At 44.1% G+C, this 12,531-nt stretch overlaps 1 protein-coding gene across 2 annotated transcripts in view; it reads right to left on the bottom strand.

The window, feature by feature from the left end:
* Positions 1-7,433, bottom strand: part of ZCCHC24 (zinc finger CCHC-type containing 24) — a 110,747-nt gene extending 103,314 nt beyond the window's left edge. Inside the window, exon 1 of one of the 2 annotated variants that reach the window (XM_039553675.1) lies at positions 6,879-7,426. In XM_039553675.1, the coding sequence (XP_039409609.1) occupies positions 6,879-7,118 (240 nt within the window). In that variant the 5' untranslated portion in view covers positions 7,119-7,426. Of the gene's footprint in view, positions 1-6,878 lie in introns of both variants that reach the window. The other variant, XM_039553676.1, reaches the window with a different exon arrangement.
* Between the last annotated feature and the right edge of the window lie 5,098 nt (positions 7,434-12,531).

Below are 12,531 nucleotides of genomic sequence, written 5' to 3' on the forward strand. Positions count from 1 at the left end.
TTTGACAACTGCACTGTGTTATTATTTTTCATGCTTCTTAAAGAAGCATGGAAAAGATTCTCTGGTCTTAGATTTAAATCTCACTTAAATCATGTTTCAGAGCCCTTTTATGGTGCACTTAAATTCTGATCTGGAAAACTTTCCTCTGTGTTAATCCTCACCTAGCATCTGTCAGTAAAATTCAATCTTTTCTTTTAGTTGTCAATTGCCAAAGTAACAATTACCAACATTGCTACAAGTTGTTTGTTATCTATCTTGTACAAGTACATAAAACCCCCAAACAAAACAACAAAACCGAAAAGGCCTGGGTGGGGCGGAAGAGGGGGATTGGCTTTGGGATAAGAGCAGTTTAGTCCACATCTTGGTTATGTAATTCATTCCATACACTTCACAAATTAATATATTGGTTCAAGTCAGACTTGGTTGTCTGATCATTTGTGCAGTTCACTGGAGAAATATCTTCCTTTTCTGTTCTGAATAACTGAGTCTGTGTCTGCAGAGCAAAAGAGGAGTGGATGAAAAATCATTACCCAACACACAGTTACATCACCCCTTTGTTTGGGTGCTTTGGCATGGAAGACACTGTAAACGCATAAAATAACTCTAAATGAAAGCTCTGTGTATAAAATATAATTGTAACAAGAATTCTACATCCTTTTGCCTCCAATTACAGGTTGGTGTGTTTTATTTTTCTATATACTGCCTGGCAAGTTTTTTTTCAAGATATGAATGCATTTGTGAGGCAGAAAAAGCATGCCAGTGCTTCTCTCAACGAGGCATTTGCATAGATACAAAATCCCAAGTGATTTAGAAGTTGGCAATGATTTTCAGCTAATCAGGAATAACAGATATAATTGGTCTATCTTCTATTGCCAGATTTTTCTTTTCAACCTATCAAAAATAAATCAATAGTAAAGCAGAAAGCACATATCCCTCTTCTTGAAGACTTGATTTACTTTCAGCAATTAATATTTTAGCTCTTGCCAGCTTTCCAAGCATGGTTCTGATTTTGATGTGAAAGCAAGTAGCTGCAGACTACTATGGTGGATAATACTTTCATTGTAAATGGACTAAAGCCCAGGTGTAAGTCATGTTTGAATTAGTTAAAGCTGGAGGTAGGGCAGGTGTGCTGCAGAGCTACAGCAGCATTTGTTGGAGGTGGGGGCAGTTTGTGGGTAAGGAAGCAACACAAGAGGTTCTGGCTGTTGGAGTAAATTCAACACGTTTTCTTCTTATTTCTGGGAACTTTCTGCTGTTCTTAGTCAGGTAGGGAAGTCAGAGTACAAACAACATAATTGTGTTTAGAACACTTTCTTTAGTGAAACAAATTAGGCTCTTGTGCATTTCCTCCTGCAATCAAAATGCTATTTTAGTAATTCAGTCTAAGTGTCAAGAGTAAGAAGAGTATCTACTATATGCAGTACTGTGCACTTATAAAAACACACAGAAACAAAACACTTAATCCTGGACAACTGAGAAGCCTAAAGCCATACCTAGGCGATACAAATGGAAGAGTGTAATTTGGATGATAATCTGAATTTCACACTTTTTATACAAGATAGAGATCTTATTTTCAGACTCCACTTCCTATAGTACCTTCACATGTGGGGTTTCTATTTCCCTGGCAAATGTGGGTGTTTTCCAAAGACTCCGGAAGTAGCAAAGCAGGAGGCCATAGCTGCAGAGATAAGAACAGGGAGCAAAAGAGAATGCTTGTAGACATAAACCCCTGAATTTTTGCATTTTAAAGCGTATGTCCAACTGGAATTGGGAACAGAATAGTTGTTAGCTCAAATACCTGTAACAGGATCTAAGATTTTGAGACCAGTGTACAGTGGGCTGTGAAAGCTGCACTTTGTGTGCTGAGGCAGCATCATCAAAAGGGCTCTGGAGCTTGGCTGTGTGGGAGGACAGAGGCTGGTGTTGCCAAGATTGCCAAATGCATGTTGTCCTCTGATTAACATAAGAGGTTCAGCTCCCTGGAATCTCTTACGAGGACTGATGTGAGAATTGACATTTAACTTCCTGAAAAGCATTTTGAAATTACTTGTCTGGCACTTTAAGTAACCACAAAATATCTGTAGCACACAATCATCCTGAGGCAGAGAGCACAAGCTCCTGCAACACAGGAATTGTTGTGCTAGTGTCTTTTCAATAAAATTTAGTGAAGGATAAGGGCACTCCAATGTTGGTACTTACACAAAGAATAGTGAGAAAAAATTAGGAAATCAATCAAATAAGAACTGTTATTATTAAAGGACGCTTCCAGGTACCATAGGCTGTGCTACTCTGTCAATAACTATGCTGAATAAGAGGAGGTAATACTGTGGCTGTTTAGTCTGTAGCTGAGAAAGCAAGAAGTCCTCACTTGAGTGCCTAGCACATTAAGCCCCCTGTGGATCACAAACATGCTCTCTGTTAGAATAACTAATAATGTTACACAAAATTAAACAAATTGGACATGTTTTGGAGCATATGGCAATTTCTGCTAATCTGCATCTCTGTTGTGTTTGCCCTCAGACCATATTGGTTGTGAGCAGCCTCTTAAAAGGCATTTTGTTCTCTCTTTTACATCTTTTAATCATGGCTGTTCTTAGAGATATTACACTTAATTTAGGGGGCCAATGGCCTGATCTGGTATAGTAATCCTTGTATTCTTCTGATACTATGAGAATGGAGATTTTTTTTTTTTTTAAATCTTACTATTATCCTCCAAATTACTTCATCTATGCCAAATAACAGATCTTTCTTCATAAAGTATCAGGCTAGTGTGTATCCCTCTAATTATATGAAAGACAGATGAACAACAAGTTTCTCTGATATAAAACATTTTTTGTAGAACTGCCGATTTCCTTCCCTATGTTTTTGTTCTTCCAGTGTTTCATCAGATTTTGTTGTTAGTTTATGAATGCTTCTTTGGGAAGCTACCTAATCTGTCCAAGTGCTTCAGATCTGCTTCTATTTCACAGGGATTTGAATGTTATTTTCTACAGCACTCTGTAAACTTTTTAAACTCTACACATTTTTCTTTCCAAGCAAGTGATCCATACTTCACTGTAGCAAACTGAACTAGCTTGTGTGTTCTCACTCCCAGTTAGTTCCTCTCTTGCCTATAAGGACTGGATCTGGAAGTCTCCAAGTCGAAAATGGCGATTATTTTCTCATCTAGTATATGCAGTTATTTGTGCTTAAATAAAATCTGGTTTAGATCCAGAACGTGGCTGCCGTAGAGGTTTCTAGAAGGAATTTTGCTCTTGAAAGACACAGAAAGTAGAGAAAAAAGTTTAACTATCATAATACGACAATTTTTAGTTACCGCTTGCTGTCTCTTCTTGACCAAAGACAGCATTGACCTGGTAGGATGCCTCTTGTTAGTGTAGAAAAATACCTTATGACTCTCTTGCCCCCTTATTCTAGGTTTTTCAATTATAGCCCTCAATGACAAAGCCACAGATACCTGGCTGCGTCTCAAAAGCGTTAAATTCCATGTAACCAGCCCCACAACAAAGCCTCAAATACTTGGCTCTGATGGATGGTGTTATAATGAGGGTGGAGCTCAGTTCAATGGCCAATTTATTGCATCTTAATGGTCTAACATGCTTTTATTTCATATCTAGGACAACAAATGCTGCCATAAAGTTTGGTTTAAAGCAGGTCTGTTTTGCAAAATGAGTCTTGCATATGGAACAAAACACTCATTGTTACTTTACTGTTTAAACCTTTATTATTGCCTTTTTTCCCTTGGTACAATGGGCTTTTATGCACCAAACAGCTGTGTTCATCATGTTTATTTAGAAGGCATCCATTGTAGTGGAAAAAGTCTGGAGGACAAAAATCTTGAAGTACAAGACTACTCTGTGGGTGCTGGCACTTTTTTTTTTTTTTCTGTCCTGTTCCTTTGGTCAGTATGCAAGTCACATACACAGGCACTGCCATGCAGACTTGCAAACCCTGTATAATAGCAACTTTTCACAAGTGCTGTCTCTTATTCCAAGTGTTCTTCTCCAGAAATTTTCAATTGCAAGGCAACATACAGGACACACAACTATTTTACACCCTATGATCCTATCATTTCTCAATCTGTTGCTATTTTGGACCCTCATTAGGTCACTTTCCAAATATTGTGTACAGCTATGTGTCAATCATTGTCACAGCTCGGCTCCAGGCTAAGCCAACCCAGGACAAAACCATGAGGAAAAAAAAAAATGCCAACCAAAGCAAGCACTGTGTAGAAAACAGTCAACAGTTTAACTGTGGAAAGCTATGTGTTGTTCCAAAGATAGCATAAGCCCACTTGCTGCAAAAACAGCATACAGTGCTAACGCTCTCCAAAATAATTTTATGCGGTTAAAATATGTAGTGTATACCCAATGGCATCTGCAAATAAACAGATGTTAGAATCTCAAGAATTAAGAGCATGACATTGTCGGAAACTCTTGGGCGACTCCTGCCAAAAAGCAGTCTAGTTTCCAGTTTCTGGAAAGAACAGAGCATCTAACATATTGATAGAACTTCTTTTGAGCAACAGTATCTCTAGCACCTTCTACACCCTTGAATGAAAGCTGCTGTATAAGCAGGCAGTGTTACCCTGGGAGATGGAAGGGTTTCCTACTTCCTTCAGGGTATATCCAGAAGGGCAGAGGCATTCCCATGCCATATGAGATGGCTGTGCTCCTTTCTCTCTTTTCAAGTTACCATGTATTAAGACATAGTTCAGGTAAATACTGGAAACACAGAAGTGTCTCTGCATCAGTCACATAGGCAATGCTATTGTTAAAGGCAGGAAAACAAATGGGAACAATCTAACATCCTTCATCTTTTAAAATATTAAAATATCTGTATAGAATGAAATGGCTTCTTATTTCCTGAGTGGTGAATGCTCTTGGCTTTCTACAGAGCTGGCATTCTCAGTTGCTGCTGCTGTTCATGTGCCTCAGGAAACTGTAACGAGGTTAACAAGAGCAGAATAAAGGTACAGCTTGTGGATGATAGGAATCCACACAGAAATGCAGTGAAGGTGACTTCTGGGATCTGAACAGCACAGCCAGGGGAAGGCTGCACAGGGGCTGACTGCTTGGAGCTAGGGCAGACACAGGGGCCTGAGGAAAGCCTGGCATACCAGGGAAATGATTTTCCAGAAGAAAGAAGTAAAGTTTGGGGGGGGAAATGGAAAGAACTATAAGCCAAGTGGAAAGGGAGTGTGACAAAAGGATTAGCCCCTACTTGCACAGAGCATAGTAGAAGCCGAAAATGAACTCAGGGAACTGTCAGGAAGAGAAAACTGTTTCTCAGAGACTGTTTCAAAGGCTTCCTGAATGCAGTCTCCACTTACTTGTTTCTTCCTTTTTCTCCCAAAAAGAAAAAGGACCTGCTGTGAGCAGAATGTATTCTGACTTGAACAAACATGGGCCTGAACAGAGTCCCAGTCTGGAAACCATGCAGGCCAAACTCCTGGAGTCTTGCTGCTACCTGGGTGCCATAAAGCTTGTACACCAAGGAGGAAGGGGCAAAATCTACAATTTGTCATCAACAGGTAGGTAGCTAATAGTTTAAATTGCACTGCCTGCTAATCTTTTTTGCAAAATCAATGTGCTTGTTAGGGCTATATGTTGTTAAACTGCCTATGTCATGCTTAATAAGACTTAATCAGGTTGAACGGGTTTTGAACTACATACTCCCAAAAATAGTGCCCATTTTGAGACTGGATGTGCTTTGTTAAATTCTTAAAGAAGGAAGAATTTCTAATTATAGGAAAAAGCATGTGTCTATATAACTCTGCCTCTTAACTGTTAGCAGCTCTAATACGAGAGCAGTTGGGGAATTTGATTTGGTTTTAATTAATAAGTCCATACCTTTTCTGACAGAACAGGAAGGTGTATTTTGACTGAGGATACATTTTAAGTCGATGTTTAACATAAAGGTGCTGGAAGGACTTTGAAATGTCATTCCATAGGAAGTGCCAGAGCAGGTTGGGATGTATAGTCCATCTAACCCCCATCAAACAGAGATGCTGTTGAATACCTCCGGCAAGAGTCCCACAGTAGGGTGCCAAACTGTAGTTGGATCATTTCTGGAATTTCTGGAGAGGCTGGGAGCTGTGGTGTGTGAGGTGCCACCTTGCAGTATCTCCACACATGTGAAATCCCTCCAATGCAGAAGTGCTTGACCTCAACAACTTCCTGTGACAGGGAGTTCCACAGCGAATTGTCTTTGCATACCCTAGTTTTTTAGCTTCCTTCCCTTTGGTTTCATTTAGTCTTGTTCTTGCGGTACGAAACGTGCACAAAACTTTTTTCGCTGTTTTTATCACGTTCCTGTTTATATCTCTCCCTTTCAAATAGTGCCTGCCTTTGATCTCTCATAAGCTATATGTATTCTTGTACCAAGCTTTTTAAGTAACACTCTGGGGGGGGGCAAAATACGGGGGGGCCGGAGAGGGGGTGGTGGCGGCGGCGGTAGTATTTTACACGTTATGACGGATGTAGCACTTTTTGCGTGTCCTGCCCTCCGTCCCTCCGGCCGCGCACGGGAAATCGGGGTAACCATTGACCAGACTGTCAACACGGGCGCCCCGCGCCGCTGGCGGGCGGCGGGAGGAGGCGGCGGCTGCGCCAATGCCGCGGCGGCGCCTCGCCCCGGCCCGTTAGCGGCACGGGCAGCGAGGGAGCGCCCGGCGGGAAGGGGGCGGCCGGGCAGGAGCACAAGGAGCCTGCGCGGGCGGCCGAGCCGCCCCGGCGTGCGCGGCGGGGAGCGGGGCTGCCCCGCGTCGGGCGGGCTCGGTCCCGGCCCGGGGAACGGGGCAGGAGGCTCCCGAGGCATCATGGCGGTTGTGGCCCGGGGGGCCGGGGGCTCCGCGCCGGGCGGCGCGGCGGACTCACCTCGCTCCGCTGGAGCTGGAAGAAGCTGTTGAGATAGCTGGAGCTGAGTGAGGAGCCCAGCTCCGGGGTGCTCTTGGTGTAGCCGAGGTCGGGATGCTGGGACGAGGAGGGCTCGGGTCTGAAGGCATCGAAGGCGCTGGCCTGGTGCGTGTCTTGCAGCGAGAGATAGACCCAGTTGAGGAGCTGGGCGGGCTGGTACACGGACGCGGCGCTAGTGTCGATGGTTGACAACAAGCTCATCTTTCCCCCCGGCTCTGCCGGCGCGGCTGGCCCCGCGGTGCCGGTCCCCCTCCCCGTGCTCCGGCAGTGCCGCTCTCCCGTCCCTGCCCGCGGCGCTTCCTCCTGGCCGCCCGGAGGAGAGGACGGGCCGGGGGCTCGCTGCCGCGCCCCGCGCCGCTCTCGCTCCCCTAAGGCCGGCGGCGCCCGCGCAGCCCCAGCGCTCCGCGCAGCACGGGCATCGCTGCCGCCGCCCGCGGGCTCCGCAAGAAACTTTGTGCGCGCTCCGTCCCGCCCGGCCGGTGCCTGCCCCGCTATCTGTCTTTATTCCCACTCCCGCAGGCAGCGGCGGGGAGGGGCTGCCGGCGCTCCGGCGGCGGCGCCGCGCCCCCATAGGCCTCCCGGCCGCCGCGGGGGTGCAGGGGCGTCCCGGCGCCGCTCCGCCCCCGCCCTGCCCGCCTGAGCGCGGCGAGAGGAGCGTGTGCGGCGGAGGTCCCTGGGCTGCTGGCCGCGGGTGTCCCCGGACCGCTGGCCACTCGCCCGCCTGGGTCGCGCCGGCTCCCTCGCTCGCTCCCCGGCCTTCCTTTTCCTCCTTCCTGAAGATTTTTGCACTAAACACGCTCAAAGCCCTCCCGAGGGCTCTTCGCTGGGCCCTTTTGGGCTTGTTTTTAACTCGACTTCCTAACTAAATTCCGCTCGGCTCTCGTCAGCCCGCCCTCTCTTTTCACTCTCATTTCTGTTTCTTGCTGGTGCTGGGAGTTCATTGCAATCTGAGGTTCCTTCTCGCTAAATCTCTGCCAGAACTCCAGGTTTACGAAGCCCTGCGCGGCAGCTGAGGTTGTGCCAAGCCGTGCAGAGTTAGGTCTTTCCAAATAAGGCAGGCGAGCGGCGTGATGTTCCCTTTGAAATCCATCTAGGTAGCCCTGGCGTGGGCTCTTGGGGAGCCTGGCTGTGGTGGGATACCCGGGAGTTAAAGCTGAGTAGGCCTTTTAAGGAGTCGGTAGCACAAAAGAGGATGATGAATGATTCCTGTTTTAGGAGGGAGCCTGAGTGGGTAAGCTGGTAATTACAGTTCATAAACTTTTCCTGCTGCCTTCCCTGCAGTGAGTGGAACAGGGCAGCTATTTCTCGCTTTGGTACAAACACCGTAGCAATCAAACTGGGAGTTTTCAGAGGAGCTCCCAGGAGGTAACTTAAAAACTCGAGCATAGCTCCTTGTGCCCTTTCCCGAGTGACAAAAGGGTAAAAATTAGTGTGTCTTCCCAGTTTGGTTTAGGAAAAAAAAAGCCTTCCTTACTTAGATAACAAAAAATAAAAATAATCTGGCCTTTGAAACATCAAAGTTGGCGTCTTGGTTTGCTGTAATAAGCCATATGTCTCTGCCAAGATAGGAGAAAAGTCACTGTTCTGAAAAGGCATGGTTACAAGCAACAGAAAATGAGCGTCAGTGTGCAAACAGTAGAAAATGCTGTTCAGTTGTCAGCTGCAAACACCAAAGATGGATGCATTCAACTTTTGAGAGCAGGTGGTTAGGGCAGCAGAGCAATCTGCTTGCAGGAATTTGAGTGCAGGTGAAGATTCTAACTTTCCAGAACTGCAAGGTGAAACTTGGAACAGCTGAATCAAACTGAAGTCCTTTAGTGAGGCTAGTTTCTTTTTCTCTCTCTTTTTTTTTTTTTTTTTTTTTTTTTTTTAGTGACAAAGTCCTTGCAGCACAAATGCAGCTCACTCTTTTGTAAACTCTCTTGCTTTAGAAACCCTTTGGGGCACATCTGAACATGTATAGATCAGCATGAGTAGGAACCCATGTAAAGGTTCTTTCTTTATACTCTGTCTACAGCAGAGATCGTAACAGAAGATTTCAATCAAATTGCATCCTGAACTTAAATAGTTGCATAGTGTTTTAAAGAAGGAAAAGGTGGATGAGGCTTAGTGACTTAATAAAATGTGGGAGAAGATTTTTCATTATTTGCTGCTAAATGAAGAAAAAACCCCAAGAAACAGATATCACATCTGAGGAACTTGCCTTTCTGGCAGATGGTATTAAAAAACTCAGGATATGGTAGAAAATCTAGAAGGGGGAACTAGGCTGAAGCTGCTTGTTTTGTTGTTGTGGAGATGTTTGGATTTTTTTTTTTTTTTGTAGGCATGCTAATTCCTTCCTTAAAGACAATTTCTATTCTTATCACTTCCCTCTTTTATTTGATAAGTTAAATACATGTATTTTTATTTGGCAGCTCCACTGTTCACTCTGTTTAGTAAGATGCTGTGAAGGAAATGGGATTTCTGAACAGGCAGAAAAGGTAACAGGGTTCTTGTAGCAAAAGAGGTCAAAAGCAAAGATCAAAATAAAGAGTGGTGAAGGTGATGTAATGTTTTGGATGAAGAGTTTTTGGTATATTTTGATCCTCTTTCCCCTCTAAACTGAATGTAGCTCTCATTGTAGGTGATAGGATTGCTTTAGACAACACAGTAGAGATTGCTGCGGGGCAAGGGAAGGTGGAGTTAAGAGTGTGTTTATTGCAGCAGTTGCATTCATGAATGCAGCAACCCCTTATGATGTGAGGGGCACCACGCGCTCCACCGGATGCATTTGAACAGAGAGCTTTTGGCTGTCATTGCCCCTTGACAGTAGCCCTGGTGGCTTCTAGTAGCCATGCAGAGGAATGAGTAAATTGAATAAATGCTTTGTTTGGCGTATCAGGAAAGGAAAAGGCTGCAAATGCATGCGTTATGAGGAGCTTGACTGAAAAGCACCCACACTTTGAGTTTCAGTTGTCATCCTGGCCTCCTGTACAGTTTCTTCTGGAGAACAGTTTCAGGCAGTTCCCCTCCATTTCTGAATTTAATACTACTCTTAGCTTAGCAAAATGCTGCTGCCACACTTGTTACAGTCCACTTAAGTTCAAGATAGCAATTTTTTCGTTGGAAGTCCACTCTTCACTTCTGGGAGTCAAAGGTAAGTGAGGAGAAGATGGGTACAAATGGTTTGTTTAGCAGATACATGACAGTGCAGAAAAAGGTGTCAAGGTCAACTGCATCTATTCTTCTCAGAAATACTTGAGACAAAAGTGCCCAACAAAGGTAGTCTGATGGCTTTGAGATATCTTCCAGACATGCACAGTATCTTCCTGTTGATTATTTGGGGATGTAGTGTAAGTGACATCAACTACATGGATTTTACATCAGTGTTATGGTGCCAAAACATCTGTGAATCCTCTTGGTTTTTTTAATGAGTACTGCTAATGACGTAAAAAAACCAACTGGAACTTTAACACCAAACTTGGAATAAATTGAATGGCTTAAGTGACTTGGAAAATAGAAGCCTTGGAAAAAGTCAAAGGCAAACGCAGCAACAGGATTCAGCTGCTTCAGTCCTATTCTTTGAGTAGTGGGTGCTCATGTAATTTATCCAAAATCTCCTTATAACTGCTCACTCAGCCTGACCCCTTGGTGATCTGGACATCGTGTGGCTGCACCCTTCCCACAGCATCTTTACAAGAGTGAGGAACGTAATTTTCCACTTCTGGCCAGGAATTGTTTCATAATCTAATGTATTTATGTTCTTGCTTGTACTCTTCATACTTTTAGATGACATCAGCCTTTAAACTATATATACGATTGTAATTTTTTTTTAAGAGATTTTGTACGGTTCTCCATATTTTAAAAATGCATGTGCCCTACTACAAGTATTCTGGATTCTTGTGCTTTTAAATGTGTCTTAGTCTGAATTGCTGTCTTCTTAGTCATCTTCTAGATTAGATGGGGCTCCAGTAGGAAAATAGAATGAATACCCAAAACTGCCAATAAGACTAGAGAACATGGGTAACTTGAACCCACCACTGTATTCTCCAGTTTCTGTAATCAGGATATACATAATGCAATAGGCCATTCATCTGCAGTGTAGCTGGAATATTCCAAACGAATGTTTTTCATCTGCTGCAGCAGAGATTCTTATCTTATTAGGAAATAATTTTGCTATGCGGTGGAAACTGTGTAAGCACTCTTTGAATTATGAGAAGGCATTTCAGCAGAGTTGTAAACTGTGAAAGCACATCTGCACGTGGCGTTTGTGAGTTATGGATGTTACGACCACTTGTGCTCGCTGTGTAGGTACAACAGTTCCACTGCCAGCAATGAAATGAAGCATAAACCAAAGTTAGTGAAAGTGAGTCTGGGAAATGCATGTGCTTGGGTATGTAACACCATGGATTTTTGCACCTATCTAAAGGATCACCTGCAACCCAGTGCTTAGGTACAGAAGTAAAAATTCCTGTTTTCTTCCTCCTATCGCTTTGACACAGAAAATTCAGGAAAAATATGAATATGAAGGTATAGTTCATCCATATGTAGAATGTTAGTAAATATATACCATATGCAGTGATGGTTTGCTGTGGATAGTGTGTGAAGCACAATTCCTGCAAGACTGTCTGAAACCACCAAGTAGGTAATTGGTGTAACAGATCATCTTGGAGCACACAGATTTTGTACCTGGCCAGTTTGTGGTTTCAAGTCTTGGGGCCTCCTTGCTTGCTCTCTGTTAAGATGTCATTGCTGAGTAATTTCATGAAATAAGCCCTGGATCTGAGTAGCTGTGTGAGAAATAGTGGTTTGATTTTTTGGTATTGTTTTACAAAGCTTCCTGTACACTCTTCAGCTGCAGCATAGGCATCTGAGTTGTTCCATTATTTCAGTTTTAAAAGGCAGTATCTCCTTGTTTCTAGTACTGATCTAAAAGTTCAGCATCCATGTCCAAAACAGTAGCTGAGGTATCTTGTTCCTTTTAGTTAGCCCATCCTAACCCCTTTCACTTGCTTGACCTAGGAATCTTAGAGAAGTCCAAGGAAAAGAGCAGAGCAGATAAGAACAGTAGCAGTTAGGGAAAGGTGGGTGCAGAGGAGTTCACCTGCTTTACCTGAAGTGTCTGCATTGGAACTGCTGCTGATGCTTGCTCTCCAGCCAGAGAAATGGCAGGCAAGTGGGGAGGCCTAGGGGTTTTCTGTCACCTGGGGATCCCTCTAACCTGCCTTATGCTGTAGGAGACCCTTTACTGAAGGTTAGATGGCCTCAGTGCTTTGTAACTGATTCCCAGCCGAAGAGTAAGTTAGCTGCTCTTTATGGAGGCCCTTAAAGACCTTGGTGTTAAAGAATGCAATAAAAATCCTCAAGCAACTACCCAAGGAGGGAAAGGAGGACTCTTGATCTTTTTGGAAATGCATGGAGGGTTTCATTTGCATTTTTCTGTGTGTGCCTTTACTGCATATAGTATCTCTGCCTGTCTACTTCTCTCATCAAATCCATGGTACGGCAAGCTCCAGGAGACAGAGATTGTGCCTAATTGCTTGCCACTTCTCTGTTCTTCCCTAGGAGCTCCACCAGATGCATTCTTCCAATGACTATAAACTCTGCTTGCTGAGGTAGAATGAGGCTTTGAGTT

Source organism: Corvus cornix, chromosome 6 (assembly GCF_000738735.6).
Source record: "Corvus cornix cornix isolate S_Up_H32 chromosome 6, ASM73873v5, whole genome shotgun sequence".
NCBI lineage: Eukaryota > Metazoa > Chordata > Aves > Passeriformes > Corvidae > Corvus > Corvus cornix.